We start from the raw sequence: 22394 nt of genomic DNA, 5'->3' as shown, positions 1-22394 counted from the left end.
CTTGACATATACACTGACTGTTCATTATTACTATACTAAAAGTAAACTAAACTCCTTCTGAACAGGACTTGGAAGGCCCAATGGTACCGAATGACTGCCTAGTCATCCTCAGGATGCGGATGTGGAAGGGCGTGTGGTCAGCACACTACTCTCCTGCCCGTTGTCAGCTTTCATTACTGGAGCTGCTACTTCTCAATCAAATAGGTCCTCACTTGGCCTCATAAGTGCTGACTGCATCCTGATTTCCAACAGCGCTCAGCTGACCTGGATGGTCACCCATCCAAGTGTTAGCTAAGCCCGACAACATTTAACTTCATTGATCTGACGGGAACCGGCGTTACCCCTGCAGCAAGGCAGGACGTAAGTGACTGTCACATGGCGTTCGATTGTTAGCTATCTACCTGCTGGTACCCTTCGTACAAACTTATAGAGTCCTCATCCACCTCACTCCTTCACCACTTGCAGTCATACCAACACAATTCATAAAAACTTGGCATATTGTCTTTTTAGACAATAATATAAATGGATTTGATTTACTGGCACGTTATGAATCCTCCAGACCGTTAATTCTTACTGTACAAGAGCTTTTAGTGTGTGTTATTAGTTAAGCTTTGATATATTCGTTCAGTGGTGTCTTTTTTGCCAAATAAGACTAAAAAATTGAAATTTCTTTTCAAATAATATTGGTGGAGCATGCCCTCCCCTCCCCCCACCCCTCCGGCGGTGACGCCCATGTCTGTAATTAGTGCTAAGCGACATCACTGGACACCGGAAGACTGGAAAAGAGTGATTTGGGGTGATGAATTACACTGTACACATTGGAGATCCGATGGAAAGGTTTAGTTTTGGCGAATTCCTGGAGAACATAACCCGCCATCACCTACAGTATCAACTGTGGAATACAGAGCAGGTTGTGTTATGGTATGGGGATGTTTCGTGGTTAATGTGTGGTCCACTTACTTTGCTCAAGAAAACACTAAATGTGGATGCATTTTGCAGTGCCATGTACTGCGTGCAGTAGAGGAACAGTCTGGTGAAGATGATTATTCATATCAGCATGACAAGGCAGCCTGTCATAAAAACAGAATCTGTGAGGCAACTGTTTGTGGGCAATGACATTCATGAAATGGAGTGGTCTCCCCAGAGCCCCAACCTGTACCGAACGGAATATTTTTGGAATGAGAGAATCATCTTCCCTCCAGAACCCAGTGCTCAACACCATTGCCTTCTCTGGTTTCAGCTGTTGATGAAGAATAGGCTGCCATTGCCCCACAGACATTCAGAAACCTCACTGGAAGTGTCCCCAGCAGAGTTCAAGCCATCTTAAAGGCGAAGGTGGACCCACCCTATATTAATATCCACTGATAGCTGTCCAGATACTCTTGATCAGATAGTGTATGGGTGTGTGCAGATGAGCCAGCCGTGCGACCAGCTGCTGGAGGGTTGCAAGTGGAAGGGTGAGGAGACTTCTTGCCACAAGCTCTTCACTTCGCGACTCTCCTACCTCGGCTTCTGCTGCTCCTTCGGCTACCGTGGAGATGTCCGCGTCACCGACAGGTAGGCATTATAACTTACTGCCTGCCGCCTCCAGCACCTATCCTACTGTTCCTGACACACTCTCCCCAAACTGATGTTCTGGCACAGGCTAACATATTGACCTGGAATTAGGATCGGACTTGTATACTTGAAATATTGTAGTCAACACTTAAAATTGCAGCTCACGTCATTTTGTTTTCTTGGGGTATTAATTCTGAATTGATTGAACACCTATATTACCTGCATAGTCGGACATTCCAGACCAATTTTTTCAGTGGTATATACCGCCGCAAGGGAAGCCAGCGTAATCAGTCTACGGCTTAAGACCATTCCTAATGCAGAACTGATTTTGTGGACAGTCTGAAACGATTATTATTTTATGCTGCTTTTCCTGTTGGGAATCGTGCAATGTTACACAGTGAGGTCTTAAAAGGTTATACACTGCCTGCTGAAAAGGTGAAGCACCTGGGAGACGTGGCTGATGTCACTGTAACTTCATACTTGTACACACCAATGGCAGGTATGTAAATGATTGGAGTTACAATTCTCTGTGGCAGAAAGAGCGGCCTCCAGAGAGCAGTAGTGTTGCTTGTGTTTATTGTTGTTTCCAGGCCTATTAGAGTACATCAGCGTGAGGAACAGAGATGCTGTGTACTCATATGAAACAGCGTAATTAGCATCTGTCAGAGTTGAAATGGAGCCTCAGTATGGGCCTCAATTTGGCCGTCTGATTGGGTCATTCAGTATGCAGATTTGTGGATGTGACAGTGGCCCAATTTCAGACTACGTGGAGTGTGAGGGTAGGCGAGTATGCTGATGACCAGGAGACTGTTCCCATTGTTCCAATGTTTTTGAGAGGCTAAGCAGTGTTACTCCTGTTGACACGGAGTGGGAAGCCATTGGGTACAACTTCAGATCATGGCTGGTAGTGATTGCGGAAACCGTGACAGCACAATAATATGTCACAAACATATTGCTTCCTCAGCTCTTACCTCTGGTGCCACAGTACCGTAGTGCAATTTGCAACAGTAGAGTGACCGTCCACACATGGCACATGGCTCTATGAACTGTCAGTGTGATGCTGAGGTACTATTGTGGCCAGCAGGATCCCCAAATCTGTCTTTGGTAGAAGATTTGTGGGACTGGCTCGAATGTCAGTCCTGTTCGTGTGCCATTATCAAGGATACCGAGGGCCAGTTGCAACAGTTGTGGGCCAGCTGTACTCAGGAGAGGTACAATGGCCTTATGACACCATCCTTAACCGAATAAGTGCATGCGTCCTGGCCAGAGGAGGATCAGCATGATACTCATTGTTTCTAAATTTTGCTCGATTTTGTAATCATCTAAACATCATCAAATACCTTCTCAGTCTGTAAACTTTCATTTTATTTCCTCCTCCCCTTCCTGGCGCTTCCCTTTTTTGTCAGGCAGTGTGTAAAAGAAGTGATGAGAGCCAGCGTAAGCAATGCACCTGGCTCAGATTCGATGCTTAGGCAAACATGTTTACATGGACAGACTTAAACGTTTATGATTTTATTACTGTGGCAAAACGACTACCAGTCCAGTCGGGAATGATGTGATATTACGTGGTGAGATGTTAAAAGTTACTATTCATGATTATGTATGTAAATCAGTGGAAAATCAAAATGTCTACAGGCATGATGTACAAAACTCCATATTTCCTTAGACACAAAAGGAGCATTAACTCGAAGTGCTGTACTGTGTACAAAGTAAGAAACATACATTAAGCTCGAAAATACTCTATTCTAAATCGTGAAAGAGTGCCTTATTGAAATTTCCTGGGAGATTAAAATGGAGTGCTGCTCTGGGACTCAGTATTGCTTTCTGCAGGCAATACTCTTACCAAGTGAGCTATTCGAGCACGACTTAACGGCGTGATCTTGTAGCTTAACTGCTGAAAGTACCTTCTCCCACTTTCCAAAAGTCTCAGAGTAAAGCAGAGCTTCTGTCCAGTTGGCAAGAAGGAGAGAGACACGTGGAAGTGAGGTTGTGAGGATGGGCCGAACAGCTCAGTTGCTAAGATCGTTGCCCAAGGAAGGCAAGATGCTGGGTTTCAGTCCCAGAACACCACTCAGTTCCGTCAGGAACTTTCCAAGAAATGTACACTCGACTCCAGAGTGGAACATCCTTTTAATGTCATTCACCATAATCGATGTTTTTGAAAAGCCAGCGACTGTACCAGTCATGATTTCAGTAATAAAGCACTGAACCAGTTACTTCTGTTACGCATAGCACGACATGTATTGAGAATTTATTCTCACTTTCAAGTGTAAATAATTGCATTGGTATTTTTTGTGATGTTTGGATGTGAGTTCCGCTTCTCTCACCTCCAGTCGTCTTTTCTTGGGTTTTCTGCAATTGAAAAATCGGAAAATATAAAGTTTGTGATCGTTATTTGCTAATGATAGAAAATAGCACTTTTTTCTGTCTGTTTACATGTAATGTGCCCCCTTAAATGTGAAAAAAATCCACATATACGCGAAACATCACTCAAACTGTTTCTTTATTGGTAGATCAAAATGTGGTACAAAGATATTGCAACAGTATGTCTTCTCAAAGAGTTTGGTGCAGTAAGAGATGTCCCATTTCTTGTGGATTACATTATCACTTCCAGTTAGCCCTTACAACTTCTGCGCTAACACAACTGGCTATTTAAATTTATGCTTCATATTCTATTTTATACGATTTTGTTTGTAAATATTGAGTGCACTGTATTAAGGAATCAAAATATGCATAGATTTGCTATAGTATTATATACAGGGCAAACATTTGTAGTAACTAATCTATTTGTATATAGTTTGTCATTGAGGATTTTTTTTTTCTTATTGCTGTCTGTGGTATACAAAAGTTTAATCTCCTCTGCTAGGTCTGTTGTATGAGACTCTTTACCTTAGAAGCTAGCATAAGGAAAGGCAAACCTACCTTTATAGCATCTGTAGACTCAGAGAAAGCTTTTGACAATGTTGAATGGAATACTCTCTTTCAAATTCTAAAGGAGGCAGATGTAAAATACAGGGAGCGAAAGGCAATTTACAATTTGTACAGAGAGCAGCTGGTACATCCCTGACAAGGTGAGACAGGTGGCTGTACCCCATATTCCAGGTCTGTATGTCATTGTCTTTGAACAAGATAGCCCAAGATCGGATGTTGCCCGTGCTGTCCTAATCTACCTCAATACAGAGCATATGCGACTATTGGGCTGGCCACTACATTCACCCACTGAGAACACTCGGTCATGGGTTGCCAAGTGAGAGGTATGCCACCACTTGCCAAACACTGTGACAGATGTGTTGAAGTACAGAGTTGAAGCATAATGAAATGACACACCTGTAATTGTCATTCAAGGTCAGTTCGACTTCCGGCCCATCCAGGTCACCGCCATTGTTGCTAGCGGAGGGCACCCTGTATAATGATAAGTCAGCTGCAAATGTAATTATGTATTGTTCCCACTACAGTTTAAACACGTAAGTAAAACCCCGTTATTTGCTCTGATTGATATCTTAATTTTTCGACCAACAGTGTGGCAATTGTATATATACTCTGTGTGATAGTAAATGTGCTAAGGACCGGATCTAGCATGCCACCAGTTCTATCTTGCTGTCTGAAACCAAATTAACATTTCCTAAGACTTCAAATTGTTTTACCTCTACAAGGTGTCACTCAAGAGCCTCTCCTGAACCTTCGTCGTTGTACTGACGTAGTACCTACAGAGTCCACGTCTGTAAGCTGACTGGTCACGGGCTCCGAGTGCCGTGGAGAGGATTCAAGTTCAATTTCCGGCACTGCCACGATATTTACCTTGCCGAGAGTACTGAAAGTGGACCTGATAAGTCTCGTGACGCCAATTTAGGAACTATTTCAGTGAGAAGTAGCGGCTACAGCGTCTGAGAGGCTGTCAACAACCAGGAGAGCGGCGTGCTGACAATACACCCCCTGTACTGCTTCTGGATGACTATATAGCACCGGATGACACGGTAGTTAGTCAGCATTAAATGGTCCATCAGTCTGTCTTCGGCAGGTGAGCGGCGAGGACGTCTTGTTTGTGTTCCATCTGCAGAGTCGCGAGCATGTGTAGTTGGTTTACTTCGTCGTTACAACTAGTACTCGAGTCCATTGACATTGAGTTGCTATGGCTGATTCTTAGAGAAAAACCATCAAGCTCAGCTTCCAACTCGACTATAATCGAAAGCTTTATCAACATCAGCTTACACAGATCCCGTTAGGTGAATCGACGCAACCCCCTACCATTACAGCCGTTCCGCTCAGTTACACAGGGCTGACATGGTCGATCATCATGGCAGACAGCGGACCACTTGGAAGACAGGGAACATCAGACTGCACAACCCTAGCAAACTTAGGATTGACCAAACCATGACAGAGTCGTCGCAGATTAAGGGAGGTCGCCCATCTATTTCGGAGGGAGATACAGATGAGAGAATGGAATTCGACAAAGGGTTGTACTGACCTTTGCTTTTCTCCCTAAAGATGGTGCCGTGAAGGAAACATACATCATTCAGACATGGAGACCCATCTTGGCAAACAGAGGGCGCTGAGGAAACATAAAAAGCTATGCTGTACACGCTCTGATGAGTGCTGAGTGCCTCCAGCTGACAGCCGGACGGCCAACAACACGGGAAACATGAACGACACAGGCTCTTACGCACCTGTTGCCTTTCCTGACTTGGACACGGCTCTTTCTGGTCCCTCAGGCGAACATATCTTGGGTACAGCACCCATCACCGTTACACAGCAGGAAGCGACTGAGGTTGTCACCTTGGGCAGATGACACTGAGGAACACTCTGTATCTGACATGGTATGTGAGAGGGGGGGGGGGGTGTCTTGTCATAGCTCAGCCCCTCCTGAGGAGCAGCAGACGACAGTTTGGACGTAGCCTGTACGTGACAGGCAACAACATTTATGGCGACACTGACGGCGGTCCTCATTGCGGCAGATGATCTACAGGCCTATCGCTTAGTGACCATCAATGTTAAAACCATTAAGACATGTACGAAATTGTCGCTACTCCAAGTCATACCAGGGATCGACACTGTCTTTCTCTAAAGGGTCTACGTTGACTATTTCTGTTGTATGTATGGCTATACTGCTCATATGTCCTCTCATGCCTCGCCAACGAACAGCAGTGTTGCAGTTCCCCTCAGGGAGGGCCTCAAGGCAGACGAAGTGAGATGTCTCCCTGAAGCTACAGGAATGGCCGTAATGGTGCTAGGCGTCCAGTTTATGAATGTGTACGCTCCTTCCAGAACAAAACATCTCTAATGACCACTCCTCTTAGCAGAAGGAGTAGCATTGCTCTCTCAGGTAGGCACGACTGCTTGGTGCTAGGGAGCGATTTCAGTAGCGTCCAGGCGCCCACGTGTCACCTGCCACGCCATCATCTTGCCCCAAACTTGGGGCACTCAACCGCGACTTCAAGCTGATAGATATATTGGAAAATATCCATGGAAATTGGCTGGAATTCACTCATTTTACAGGTCTCTCGTCTAGCCACATTGATAGGCAACAGTGAGCGACGCAGAGGTGTAGCCTGTGCCTTTTCAGATAACGAGTCATATACACTCCTGGAAATGGAAAAAAGAACACATTGACACCGGTGTGTCAGACCCACCATACTTGCTCCGGACACTGCGAGAGGGCTGTACAAGCAATGATCACACGAACGGCACAGCGGACACACCAGGAACCGCGGTGTTGGCCGTCGAATGGCGCTAGCTGCGCAGCATTTGTGCACCGCCGCCGTCAGTGTCAGCCAGTTTGCCGTGGCATACGGAGCTCCATCGCAGTCTTTAACACTGGTAGCATGCCGCGACAGCGTGGACGTGAACCGTATGTGCAGTTGACGGACTTTGAGCGAGGGCGTATAGTGGGCATGCGGGAGGCCGGGTGGACGTACCGCCGAATTGCTCAACACGTGGGGCGTGAGGTCTCCACAGTACATCGATGTTGTCGCCAGTGGTCGGCGGAAGGTGCACGTGCCCGTCGACCTGGGACCGGACCGCAGCGACGCACGGATGCACGCCAAGACCGTAGGATCCTACGCAGTGCCGTAGGGGACCGCACCGCCACTTCCCAGCAAATTAGGGACACTGTTGCTCCTGGGGTATCGGCGAGGACCATTCGCAACCGTCTCCATGAAGCTGGGCTACGGTCCCGCACACCGTTAGGCCGTCTTCCGCTCACGCCCCAACATCGTGCAGCCCGCCTCCAGTGGTGTCGCGACAGGCGTGAATGGAGGGACGAATGGAGACGTGTCGTCTTCAGCGATGAGAGTCGCTTCTGCCTTGGTGCCAATGATGGTCGTATGCGTGTTTGGCGCCGTGCAGGTGAGCGCCACAATCAGGACTGCATACGACCGAGGCACACAGGGCCAACACCCGGCATCATGGTGTGGGGAGCGATCTCCTACACTGGCCGTACACCACTGGTGATCGACGAGGGGACACTGAATAGTGCACGGCACATCCAAACCGTCATCGAACCCATCGTTCTACCATTCCTAGACAGGCAAGGGAACTTGCTGTTCCAACAGGACAATGCACGTCCGCATGTATCCCGTGCCACCCAACGTGCTCTAGAAGGTGTAAGTCAACTACCCTGGCCAGCAAGATCTCCGGATCTGTCCCCCATTGAGCATGTTTGGGACTGGATGAAGCGTCGTCTCACGCGGTCTGCACGTCCAGCACGAACGCTGGTCCAACTGAGGCGCCAGGTGGAAATGGCATGGCAAGCCGTTCCACAGGACTACATCCTGCATCTCTACGATCGTCTCCATGGGAGAATAGCAGCCTGCATTGCTGCGAAAGGTGGATATACACTGTACTAGTGCCGACATTGTGCATCCTCTGTTGCCTGTGTCTATGTGCCTGTGGTTCTGTCAGTGTAATCATGTGATGTATCTGACCCCAGGAATGTGTCAATAAAGTTTCCCCTTCCTGGGACAATGAATTCACGGTGTTCTTATTTCAATTTCCAGGAGTGTACATGTGCTGTTACCCTTAGTCGCCAACTGTTGTGGCGCAACCTCCATTCCTGGAAGCTCATCTCACTTCTATGATCACTTTGCTTTCCAGATTGTCAGCATTCCATCGAGGACGCATGGAGTACGTGCGTCCGCCACCTCCCAACACATCCAACGTTGATCAGTTGGTGGTGAAATTGCAATAAGCTGGCCCTACAAGGAACCTTGATTACGACTTGCGACTGCGAGACTGCGGCTTGGAGGCGACACAACCTAGATTTTTGTTTCACCATCCTTAGTGAATGTGCCCCTCTGCCACCAACACTGGAATGACGGATGGCAGTCCACTGTATGAAAGCATAAATCTTAGCTCATACCTAACGTCACCTAGAAGCGACGATCGTCCGAGCGCGAACACACGATACAGTAGCAAAAGAATGACCCATCAAGTACCACGTCATTCGAGAATGTAAACAACGACGACAGGCACTAATACAGGTCATCACTATTACAGACAGTCGCCACCTCACCACGCAGCCTGGTACTGGTGCAGCCTTCTTCAGCTGTTACGCTAAACTCTGTTTGACTCAATATGATGTTGACAGGTGTTAAACAAATGGTTCAAATGGCTCTGAGCACTATGGGACTTAGCATCTGAGGTCATCAGTCCCCTAGAACTTAAAAGCTAACTAACCTAAGGACACCACACACGTCCATGCCCGAGGCTGGATTCGATCCTGCGACCGTAGCAGTCGCGCGGTTCCGGACTGAAGCGCCTAGAACCGTTCGGCCACTTCGGCCTGCCTGTTGACAGGTGTCTCACAACTAGTTAACGGTACTATTCCGTAGGATTTTCAACTGAGTTGTTGGACAAATTACAGACGGAGAAGTTATCGACACCATAGATATAGGAGTGTCAAACAATTGTCCTGGCCGCGACAGACTCCCCGTGGAGTTTTATAGATCGTTTTAGTATTTACTGGCTTCCAAGTTGACAGATATCTGTTAGCTTATGTCCCCCACGGTGCTGCGTCCCACAACTTTCGTCGAAGAAATGATTATACCAGTCCACAAAACGACAGGTGGCGCTCGAGTACGTGATTACCACTTACTGAGATACCTCAAGTGTGACATGAAGATATTCGTCAGATCGATAGTGACCCATATATGGCCGGCCCTGCCACACATCATCTCACCAGATCAGGCTTCCCTAAAAGGCATCAATAACACAGTACAGCACTGTGTCGATGCTGTGGCATAATAGCTCTAGCGAGGGCACACTGCATCCCAGGAGTACTGGCGTCACTAGATTTTAGCCAGGCTTTTGATTGGGTGGATCATCTGTAACACATACAATACCCACAACAATTCATAGACATCATGATGCACCTCCTCCAGTGGGCGATCTCCTAGTTACTCGTCCGTGGACATCATGCAGGCCATCCCGATTTCCAAATCGTTGAGTCAGGGCTGCCCCTGTCGACCTAACTCAATGCCCTGGCACTGGAAATGGAACTGATCCTCTCTGGCCTCCATCAGTGCCTCACTGGGCTAACGTTATGTGGCATCACATTTTGCTGTATAGCATATGCAGACGATTTGGTGCTCATGCTCCGCAATGGTAATGATGTAACCATCACACTAGAATGGATTGCCACATATGGTATAGCTTCTGGCATCTATCTCAATGTCACCAAACTGGTCAGCCCAGAAAGGTTGACCCCAGCGTGTGTAGACCGCCTATAACTTAGTGGTACTATCAGATGCATCTATCTCAATGTCACCAAATTGGTCACCTCAGAAGGGTTGACCCCAGCGTGTGTAGATCCCCTATAACTTAGTGGTACTATCAGATGCCTTGGAGTAGAATTTCACGATGACATACGATGCACTGCAGCCCTTTACTACCGCTACTTGTTACAACGAATTTGGGTCAGGATCGCCAACCTTCATCTATGAATGCTCAACATTCTTCGAAGGATGCACTTTGTCAACATTTTTGTAACATCACACATTCCATGCATAGTGCATGTACTTCCATTACCATTACTGATGGTTTGGAATATATTAGCGGCATTTGGAGCCTACCGGCATGCTCTTCTAAATCAGTTATAAATTGCTGACACGTCCCTCAGATAAAGAAGGGTTTTGGCCTAGTCCAAATCCACACAAAACAGTGGCCTTTTAATCAGCTCCCACATCAAGCTGTGGCGCCACCACCCAGAAAATTTCACAGGTTTGCTGCTGGAGTCCCTGGTTCCACCCTCCCTTATGTCCCTACTGATGTTGAAAGATATTTCCTTGCACTTTTGCTATTTTGGGTCACTTTCTCCTTGAACACAGTTATGTCCACATCACATGACCAGAAACAAAACAAGCGACGGCGCAGGAACTGTATAGAGTTCTACAACGAAGGTGTCCAAATGTCGTGGAGGCAAGGAACTCTCATGTTAGCTGAACGGTGGTATGATGGGCGGTAAATGCAGTTACACTGGATACAAATATCCAATCAACATATTACATCACAATTAACAGTAAACAGGTCACATGATGGCGCCTCCACAGGTGAAATATGGTGGACTCGTCTCTATGTGTGAATTGTGGAGTAACGGACATGGACAAGCATTATATCTGCTATAGTGCAGCAGAAGACATGTGGCACTTGGTGCGACAAATTTTGGTTTATCTTCTACGAATGACCTCAGAACATATCACACCACAACTTCTATTTCTTCCAGATGAAATGTATTTCCTGTGGGTCCAAGAGCACATGGAGAAATACTCATTTCACAATGGACCTAAAGATGTATAGGACTTTTAGGACTACCTACCAGAACATCATTGTAGAATTATATGGAACCCAAAGTACAGGCAATATTTTTATGATTACTTAGGAAGCTCCCTATGTGACCTTCCATACAGCTGGATCATCAACAGATAGGAGACGATACCATTGACTGAGCTGGCAAGAACACAATTGGCTCTCGGTGGAATAACCTACGACTTTTACGAAGACATACCTGGATAATCAAGCGCAATTAGAGCAGCGGCTCATGCTTCTGCATCATGCTACGTAGTACATTTACGTTTCCCCGTATATTAAGTCGGTGTAGCATAGTCCTGGGTTTCTTTTATTTACTCAGTGCACAATGTGGTGCTAGTAGCATGTATTTTAGTTGGGGTAAAAAAAAAAATAAAAAGAGCCCCACTATTGATTTCCCCTCACCATTCCTAATCCCTTCGCAGCAAGGGGGACAGCCTGACCAGGTCTCGGTTTATGACTCCTGCTGACTCGACCTCTTCCCCTCGTGCCGCCTACTTTAAACATAAAAAAAAGGTTTGTCAGGGACAGTGTGTGCAGCTCATTGGAAAAAGTATCCAGAGACCTAGTATATAGACTTCTATAAAAAAAGACAATGGCCTTAATATACACTACTGGCCATTAAAATTGCTACACCACGAAGATGACGTGCTACAGACGCGAAATTTAACCGACGGGAAGAAGATACTGTGATATGCAAATGATTAGCTTTTCAGAGCGTCCACGCAAGGTTGGCTCCGGTGGCGACACCTACAACGCGCTGACATGAGGAAAGTTTCCAACCGATTTCTTGTACACAAACAGCAGTTGACCGGCGTTGCCTGGTGAAACGTTGTTGTGATGCCTCGTGTAAGGAGGAGAAATGCGTACCATCACGTTTCCGACTTTGATAAATGTCGGATTGCAGCCTATCGCGATTGCGGTTTATCTTATCTCGACATTGCTGCTCACGTTGGTCGAGATCCAATGACTGTTAGCAGAATATTGCGTTACGGAGATGCTGAACAAGCTCCAGTGGCGGACACTTCAAGAAAGGCGTTACGCAATACGGAGAGGTTTATTATCGAAATTACGAGAGAGCACATTCCGGGAAGAGATGGGCAACATATTACTACCGCCCACATATATCTCGCGTAATGATCACAACGAAAAGATCCGAGAAATTAGAGCAAATACGGAGACTTACAAGCAGTCGTTCTTCCCACGCACAATTCGTGAATGGAACAGGGAAGGGGGGATCAGATAGTGGTACAATAAGTACCCTCCGCCACACACCGTAAGGTGGCTCGCGGAGTATAGATGTAGATGTAGAATATGGAATCGGTGGGTTCAGGGGGGTAATACGGAACGCCGTGCTGGATCCCAACGGCCTAGCAATCGAGATGACAGGCATCTTATCCCTATGGCTGTAACGGTTCGTGCAGCCACGTCTCGATCCCTGAGTCAACAGATGGGGACGTTTGCAAGACAACAACCATCTGCACGAACAGTTCGACGACGTTTGCAGCAGCATGGACTATCAGCTCGGAGACCATGACTGTGGCTGCCCTTGACGCTGCATCACAGACAGGAGTGCCTGCGTGGTGTACTCAACGACGAACCTGGGTGCGCGAATGGCAAAAGGTCATTTTTTCGGATGAATCCAGGTTCTGTTTACAGCATCATGATGGTCGCATCCGTGTTTGGCGACATCGCGGTGAACGCACATTGGAAGCGTGTATTCGTCATCGCCATACTGGCGTATCACCCGGCGTGGTGGTATTGGGTGCCATTGGTTACACGTCTCGGTCACCTCTTGTTCGCATTGACGGCACTCTGAACAGTGGACGTTACATTTCAGATGTGTTACGATCTGTTGCTTACCCTTCATTCGATCCCTGTGAAACCCTACATTTCAGCAGGATAGTGGACGACCGCATGTTGCAGGTCCTGTACGGGCCTTTCTGGATACAGAAAATGTTCGACTGCTACCCTGTCCAGCACATTCTCCAGATCTCTCACCAATTGAAAACGTCTGGTCAGTGGTGGCCGAGCAACTGGCTCGTCACAATACACCAGTCACTACTCTTCAAGAACTGTGGTATCGTGTTGAAGCTGCGTGGTCAGCTGTATCTGTACACGCCATCCAAGCTCTGTTTGACTCAATGCCCAGTCGTATCAAGGCCGTTATTACGACCAGAGGTGGTTGTTCTGGGTACTGATTTCTCAGGATGTATGCACCCAAATTGCGTGAAAGTGGAATCACATGTCAGTTCTAGTATAATCTATTTGTACAATGAATACCCGTTTATCATCTGCATTTCTTCTTGGTGTAGCAATGTTAATGGCCAGTAGTGTATTTTGTGTGAAGCTCACCTAAAAACCTCACTTTAACGTATTTTATGAGGAATCCACCGAAAATGACTGGTATTTCTTCATGTGCAATTGGGGTGTCGGTCCACCTCCAATTCATAAAAATGGAATCATCATTTAGGTTCCACGCCCAGAGCTATATCTTCTATCCAAAATAAATTTTCACTCTGCAGCAGAGTGGGCACTGATTTGAAACTTGCTGCTAGATTCAAGCTGTGTGCCAGACCAGCATTCGAACATAGCCCATCCTCACTGCTTTATTTCCACCAGTACCTCACTTGAACCTTCCAAACTTCATTGAAACTCTCCTGGATACCTTATGAGACTTGCGCTACTGGAACATAGGGTAATGCGCAGATATGGCTTATCCACAGCCTGGGTGAAGTTTGGAATGGAGGAGAAGAGGTACTGCTGTAAAAAAAGTTATGAGGAGGGTCAGTCGATACAGCACTTGCTCATGAAAGGCAAAGGATCCGAGTTCGATCCCCAGTCTGCCACACCGTTAAAATCTGCCAGTAACTTTCAGATCAGAGCACACTTCATTGGAGGGTAATATTTCTTCCTGGAATCAATTCTCCAATGGCTAAATCATTTCTCTGCAACATCCTTTCTTCCATGAGAGCTAGTCCCTCAAGGTATGCATGTGGACTTGTGTGAAGCTGGAATGTGGGAGTTGTACTGGTGGAAATAAAGTGGTGAGGGTGGTTCGTGAGTTATGCTTGGGTAGCTCTGTCAGTTTCGCACTTGTGCACGAAGGGCAAAGGTCCCATGTTCAAGTCTCTGTCCAGCAAACAGTTTTGATCTGCCAGGAAGTTTTATTTCTTGTGGCAATCATCCAAACACTAGTCATCCAAAGCCATGTCAATGTCTCATGGTCACTAAAGAGTAAATTAATTTGAAAGCAGTTTTGAAGCTGAGACCTGAGTAGTGGAGCTGTGGCAGATACTGAACGTAGAAGGTGGCAGTGAGCCACAGTGATGCGTGTTCTGTTGCAGATCTGGAAAGGCTCAGGTGGTTCGCTCCAAACAGTACCTGCACTACACACGCTACTACAGCCACCGCATGGGCCTCACTGCGCTGCTCAACCCACAGCTACACGACTACTGGGTCAACTCACTCTTCTCCAGTGGCGTCAGGGTGCGTACTACTCCACTTTTCAGCCTCATAATAGGATCACCTACGTCCATCTCAGCATAACTTTGGTTGTATATGTAGGAGTGGGGTTTCTAGAAAGGGTCAGCAGCGTTTCAATCACAATAAAAAGGCAAGGGCTTAGCCGGGCCAATAGCACTAGGCTGGAAGTGTCTTACACAATGCTACTTTAGACATGATTGCTGCTGTCTCAGCAGCAGCTGACTGTCACGGTTGTACAACACTGCTGCCTGAGGTTGTAGTGCCTGGGGCATTTGAGTCAGGGAGGCACAGGTAATACTGAACCCCAGACCACAGTGCACAACCAGCAGCCGATTAACCAATAACAGCTTCCCAGCAGATTCTGAATGGATAGATTGGCTCTGAGCACTATGGGACTTAACTTCTAAAGTCATCAGTCCCCTAGAACTTAGAATTACCTAAACCTAACTAACCTAAGGACATCACACTCATCCATGCCCGAGGCAGGATTCGAACCTGCGACCGTAGCGGTCGCGCGGTTCCAGACTGTAGCACCTAGAACCGCTCGGCCACCCCGGCTGGCTAATGGATAGATTATCCAGCCGCATGGGGCTGAACAGCTCAGTCCCAATCAATGCCAAATGCATCACATGACAGCTGTCTGAGTACAGTGACCATGTGGCTCAGTTGAATGGTGTGTGCCAAATGGTGGAAGGTTACAGAGTCAGACAACTCTACACCTAATGCTGACTAATCATATGTAAATAATGCCTTGGTGAGAGAGTGTTCTGCTGTCAGCTATAATATCAGCTAGTGGTGGTTGGCATAACGCTGAATTATCGCCTTGTGTGATGGCTTGCTATAAGACCATTGCAATATTGGTAGCGATCAGTGCACCAGTACTGTAATCGGCTGTGAGGATACTACAGCAGTAGGTGTGAGAAGTGTGTGTGACTGGTGTGTCACACTGCAACATTTCCGCTGGTACCTCAGTCCAGTTGACTTACTGCGTAAGTGTGAGCAGTTGCAGAATGCAGCGGTTGGCAACAGTTTTACATGTTCGAAATTTCGTACTGAATGTTGGAAACCGATCCATTACTGATTTTCACTTTCTCCACTGTCGCCTCAATGGTGTTAAGTCTGTCTCCACGCATGAGGACTGATTCACAGTTAGATGGTTTGCCACTACATTTTCTTGTCATCCACACTTGTTTATATCTGCACCAGCTAACCACTGTGTTATATGATAGTGCATATTGCCGTACACTTCTACTAACTCAGCATCGATTGTTGTTGCATTATCCACGTCGAGTGCAGAAAACGAATTGCCACATGAAACTCCTTTTATCAAAACGGTGCACCGAGCAGGATGGCACAGTGGTTAGCACACTGGAGTTGTATTCGGGAGGATGACGGTTCAAACCTGCATCTAGCCATCCTGATTTAGGTTTTCCATGATTTCCCTAAATTGCTTAAGGAAAATGCCGGGATGGTTCCTTCGAAAGGGCACGCCCACTTTCCTTCTCCATCGTTCCCCAATCCGATAAGTTTTCGTCATGATAATTAACACTTTATGACTGCACCTTGTACATCACAACAATACATCATAGTAGTAGACAACAGTTGCTTTAGATTGTTTGAGGAAGAAAGGCAAATACAGTTTAAGACAAAAAAAGACGAATCTCGACGGACTTATGTACAGTGGTCACAAACTGATATTCATACAAGTGTCGACTGAAAATACAAAACTGAAAACTTTGGCAGCTGATGGATGAATGTGTGACTCTGCAGCGCAATTTCACCACACAGGTGGCAGGTATAGTAAACAGGGTACATGTTGCGAAGTTTCGCTACACAGGTGGCAGGGATATTAAACAGGGGACATGTCGATACCAGAGCACAAAGACTGACTATTTCATTTTGTGCACTCAGCTGGACGTTATGTCTTACAGACAGGAGCGTGAACAGTATACACAGATGTCAGCATTTGAGAGAGGACGTTAGTTGGGCTCAAAGAAGCCGGTTGGAGAAATCGGCGAAACGCTCGACATTTGAGTAGGGGGATGCCACCATTTGACGATGTTGGCAGGAATGGGTGTACCATGACCGAACACAGTGTCAAGAAGGAAGTGGTCGATCTAGAGAAGTGACAGAATTTGAGGACCAAGGTACTCAAAGCCCTGGATTCGTTATTACCACCGATGTGATGTGCAGTGGGTGCTTCAGTGAGATCAAGTGAGATCAAGGCGCCACTTGCGCTGACTACCAACCTCTGTACACCAAAGAGCCCGTTTGCAGTGATGTTCAGCACATTCAGTCTCGAATCTCATTGACGGGAGTAGAATTGTCTTCAGTGCTGAATCACGCTTCAAATTGAGCTCACATGTCTGGAGACAGCCTAGACAGCAGTGGGATACCTACACAGCCCCACAACCAGGTGTGATGGTGTGGGTGCCATTTCATCGCAGGACTCCGTTGGTTGTCATCTGATGTACCCTTACAGCACAACAGTACGTCGACAATATTCTATGCCCCATTTTGTTGCCCTTCATGGCAAACCATCGTTATAGTTCAGCACGATTATGCTCCGCCCCCCCCCCCCCCCCAATAGACGGTGGCAGTTTCTATCGCTTATATAGGTGCTTGCCAAGCCCTGCCTTGACCAGCAAGGTTGCCAGATCTCCCCCAGCTGAGAACGTTTGGAACATTATGGGCAGGGCTGTAAAACCAGCTTGGGACTTTGACAATCCAATACGCCAGTTGGGCAGAATTTGGAACGATATGCATCAGGAGGACTTCCAACGACTCTATCAATCAACGTCCCATTTCGATACAAACACATCAGAAAAAAGTTTCGCATCACCTTGATTCTGAGAGTTCCGGAACCAGTGTGGATATTGGAATAGAGATCAAAATAAACATCATTTCCGCCCTTTCTATTGCTCATGAAAACCACACATTGCATGTTGTTCCATCATACAGTGAGACCTTCAGAGGTGGTGATCCAGATTGCTGTACAGACCAGTACCTCTAATACTTAGTAGCATGTCCTCTTGCATTGATGCATGCCTGTATTCGCCATGGCACACTATCCACAAGTTCATCAAGGCACTGTTGGTCTAGATTGTCCCACTCAATGGCGACTCGGCATAGATCCCTCAGAGTGGTTGGTGGGCCACGTCGTCCATAAACAGCTCTTTTCAATTTCTCCCAGACATGTTCGATAGCTTTCATGTCTGGAGAATATGCAGGCCATTAGTCGAGCGATGTCGTTATCCTAAAGGAAGTCATTCACAAGATGTGGACGATGGGGGTGCGAATTGTCTTCCATGAAATCGAATGCCTCGCTAATATGCTGCCAATATGATTCAGCTATCAGTCGGAGGAAGGTATTCACGTATTGTACAGCCGTTATGGCGCCTTCCAAGACCACCAGCGGCGTACGTCGGCCCCACATAATGCCACCCCAAAACAACAGGGAACCTCCACCTTGCTGTGCTCGCTGGACTGTGTGTCTAAGGCGTTCAGCATGACCGGATTGCCTTCCAACACGTCTCCTACGATTGTCTGGTTGAAGGCATATGCGACACTCATCGGTGAAGAGAACGTGATGCCAATTCTAAGCGGACCATTCGGCATGCTGCTGGGGTCATCTGTACCGCGCTGCATGGTGTCTTGGTTGCAAAGATGGACCTCGCCATGGATGTCAGGAGTGAAGTTGTGCATCATGCAGCCTATTGCGCACATTTTGAGTCGCAACACGACGTCCTATGGCTGCACGAAAAGCGTTATTCAACATGGTGGCGTTGCTGTCAGGGTTCCTCCGAGCTGTAATCCATAGGCAGCGGTCATCCACTGCAGTAGTAGCCCATGGGCGGCCTGAGCGAGGTAAGTCATCGACAGTTCCTGTCTCTCTGTATCTCCTCCATGCTTTGATTCACTCTGAGGGGCCTGGACACTTCCCTTGTTGAGAGGCCTTCCTGGCACAAAGTAAAATTGGGGACGTGATCGAACCGCGGTATTGACCGTCTAGGCATAGTTAACTACAGACTACAAGAGCCGTGTAACTCCTTTCTGGTGGAATCATTGGAATTGGCCAGTTGTCAGACCCACTCCGTCTATTAGGCGCTGCTCATGCATGGTTGTTTAAATCTTTGGCCGGGTTTAGTGACATCTCTGAACAGTCAAAGGAACTGTGTCTGTAATACAATATTCACAGTCAACGTCTATCTTCAGGAGTTCTGGGAACCGGGGTGATGCAAAAATTTTTTTTTTATGTGTGTACAGTATATACACTCAGCGTGTTCGGTCAGAGGGTTAGCTGCCCTCTGTAATAAGAAGAAGTGACTGCATCAACAATGAACTTCAACGAGTGTCATGGGACGTCCGCCCCGAACAAATGTAACGAACAATAACGAACAAAATGAGATAAAAAAGTGATCAACGTGATTGACTGTCTTGTCCGGATCCAGGATCGATTCCCGGTACTGCCAGGATTTTTCCTTCGTGGGTGGTCTGGAACGGGGCCACACACGATCGTGATTCAAGAAAAACATACAAAACTGAAGCTGAAACGCATCCACACTCAGCACTACCGTACAAAAATTTGCGACTGCACAAATTATTTCACACACTCTAGCGTTTTTGGTCCTCATTGACTGGCCTTGTTACGCTATCGACTTAGTCCACCTTTTACATATTGTAAGACTGACATTTGTGTAAATTTTACCTAACAATTTACTGAATTTTAACGTAATGCAATAAACAATTACTTCATTGTATTCGTCAGGCCTTCTGACCAGGAAACTAAAGTACTTATAAGGGTTAAGTCCGGATCGAATTGCCAAAGTAATTAGCTTTATCTTAACGTTTACCAAAGTCTCTTTTCTTTCATTAACCTCAGAGGCACGTTTAAACTAATAATGTCAACGAGATAACTAGGGACGTAATAGTCCAGTCAGTAGAGAACAAGAAAGGTCGAATATCGGGAATAGTTTGTATACTCGGAATTTTTTTTACAGTGGTAAGGAGGAGTGTCACGAAGAACATGCTATAAATCTTACGTTAAATTTCCTACAAAAAGGTTTTCTTCATTTTTGTCTGTAGAACTAATAGTTTGCGCGTGGCGAACGAGAGCATATGAAAATATTGCATGTTGTTGATATAGAATTACGGGGCACGGGTAGGGGCAGCTGAATCACGCTATATATGAACAAGACACTGATATTTATATGTTTGTAGTGATTTTCGTCTTTGTGCGCTTTTAACCCTTTTGTTCCCATGCCAACCCGGTTCAATCAATACGTTATAAACAGGATTTGCTTGCAAACACAACCGCCAATCTGTGAGGGTCCCTGAATGCTGTTTTGATCGTCTGAATGATACTCAGAATTGACCATCGGCATGGCTGGAAACTGTAGAAATATGCATTTGATCCGCATGACGTAATTCTGACGTGGAGCATATCTCCGTAGAACGCGCCATGCAGCTGCCTTCTTATATACAGACTATCGTAAGAATAGACAGTATTTAACGCAACTGTTGAAACAACACTCTTATTGACTCATCCCTATTCTGCTCGCCATTAAAATTGCAACGTCAATAAATAAAACACATATGGTTACATCTCGGTGATTACACCACTCTTACTAGAATCTAATCATGACAGTCACTGTGCTAGTAAGTAGACTAACTGAAGACTCTCCAGAACTGTCCACGATAGCCCGCCTTCCACTGACGTGGCTTCTTTTATTATGGTGGCTTATGACGTAATCTCTACTGCGGCAAACATGCCCTACGTCAGAATTGCGTCATGTGAACGAAATGCATTCTTCTGCAAGTTTCAGTAACGCCGAAGGCTAGTTTTCGGTACATTCAGTGACTCAAAACAGCATTCAGGGACCCTCACAGATTGGCGGTTGTGTTTGCACGCGAATCCTGTTTATAATGTATTGATTGAACCGGGTTGGCATGGGGATACAAGGGTTAAAAACGCACAAAGACTAATATCGCTACAAACATATCAAAATCAATCAAATCGCTAGCTTCAGCTAGCAAGTGTGCAAATGAACGAATTAACAGGTTATTGCAGTACGACAAATAATTCGACAAGTCAGTCGTTTATTACTGAAAGCGTAATGGGTACAGAATCACACAGAAGTTGCAATAGAGGGAGTCATTTATTTTCACCTGTCTCGTAGACCTTTTTTTTCTTTCTCTTGTTGCCATGTTAAAATTAGCTTCTTTTCCCAAAACATAGGTGTTGGGAGCAGTTTCACTTCACTAACATGCTAATGGAGTTGTAGTTGCGACAGAATCCATGAACAGTCTACTATTAATCACACAGTTGACGAGTCGTAAGCAAATACTTTTTGAGAAGCTCATTCTCGGTATAAAAATAAAAGTGTGATTCCTTCATTTATGTTGTTACAAACAGATACTAATTCTCATTTCACCAGCTATCGATGGCCCATCGAAGAATTACTGTACATATTTCACTGAAAAAAATCTGTAGTCACTCTTTATCGTATATTACACACACGAACAGCTTGTGCTTGCTATAGAAACAAAAGTGTGATTCCTTCAATTATATTGTTACAAATACATACTAATTCCCATTTTACCAGCTATCGATGGCCCTTCAAAAATTCATATTATTTTATTGAAAAAATCCTTAGTCACTCATATATCGGAGTAGATAAAGTCAGCCATGCGGCAATATGCTCTCCGCTTTGCAGTCATTCACTTGCCAAAAATTCGCTTCCGTATTTAACCGTTTATGAGACATGGGGAATGATACGAACATTTCACTTCCACCCTATCGTTTGCGCACACGATCGGAAGCGGGCCCGCTACATACAATCCATTTGCTCCACCAGTGGTGATATACATAGATCTCGTCTCAAGTTTAAAGAGTAACATACTAAAAATATAGAAACATCGCAGTAACTATGACCGTTAGCGAAATGATAGGCAGTTCATCATGATGAATGATTTCTTTAAAATCATTTGAGAAACTCTGCAGTGCACTCGGTGTGCAAGCCTCCATTCCCACTGTGTATCCAGGGAAGGCAGAGGATGTTACGTTCGTAATGGATGGGACACACAGCACAGCAGGCGACGCTGCACCTTTGGAACAGAGGCGGTGAACTCGCCCATCGCTGAGAATAAGAATGCCTTTCAGCACACAGACCAAGTAATTTTGCGCAAGCTCTAAATGGCAACCCTGGGGTGAGTGTTACATCGGGCCACTGTTTCTGTCACTGACTCGCTAGATGAATATGTGTATTGAAAAAACTTACCCGACTGCAGCCTGGTGACACCCTCGACAACCTTCAATATTTCGGCAGATTATATTCAAGGCACATATGCAGTGAGAGAGGGCTCAGCAAGAAAATTAAAATCTCACTGTGTGGGGCATATGCTGAAAGGCAAAATGCACACATACACACACACACACACACACACACACACACACACACACACACACACACAAGCGCGCGTCCTGCAAACACTAATGCGAACACACAACCAAAGAAACGCCACCACACAACCAAAGATGACCATTTTAGCGA

At 46.1% G+C, this 22394-nt stretch overlaps 1 protein-coding gene across 1 annotated transcript in view; it reads left to right on the top strand.

Annotated features, from left to right (window-relative positions):
* LOC124775312 (sodium channel protein Nach-like) overlaps positions 1–22394 on the top strand; it is a 206659-nt gene that overhangs the window by 109466 nt on the left and 74799 nt on the right. Inside the window, exons 6-7 of the mRNA XM_047250147.1 lie at positions 1412–1557; positions 14703–14844. Coding sequence (XP_047106103.1) covers positions 1412–1557; positions 14703–14844 — 288 coding nt within the window. The remainder of the gene's footprint in view (positions 1–1411; positions 1558–14702; positions 14845–22394) is intronic.

Source organism: Schistocerca piceifrons, chromosome 2, assembly GCF_021461385.2.
Source record: "Schistocerca piceifrons isolate TAMUIC-IGC-003096 chromosome 2, iqSchPice1.1, whole genome shotgun sequence".
Lineage (NCBI taxonomy): Eukaryota > Metazoa > Arthropoda > Insecta > Orthoptera > Acrididae > Schistocerca > Schistocerca piceifrons.
Note: the sequence above shows the minus strand (reverse complement) of the source record. Positions and strands in the feature narration are given on the sequence as shown.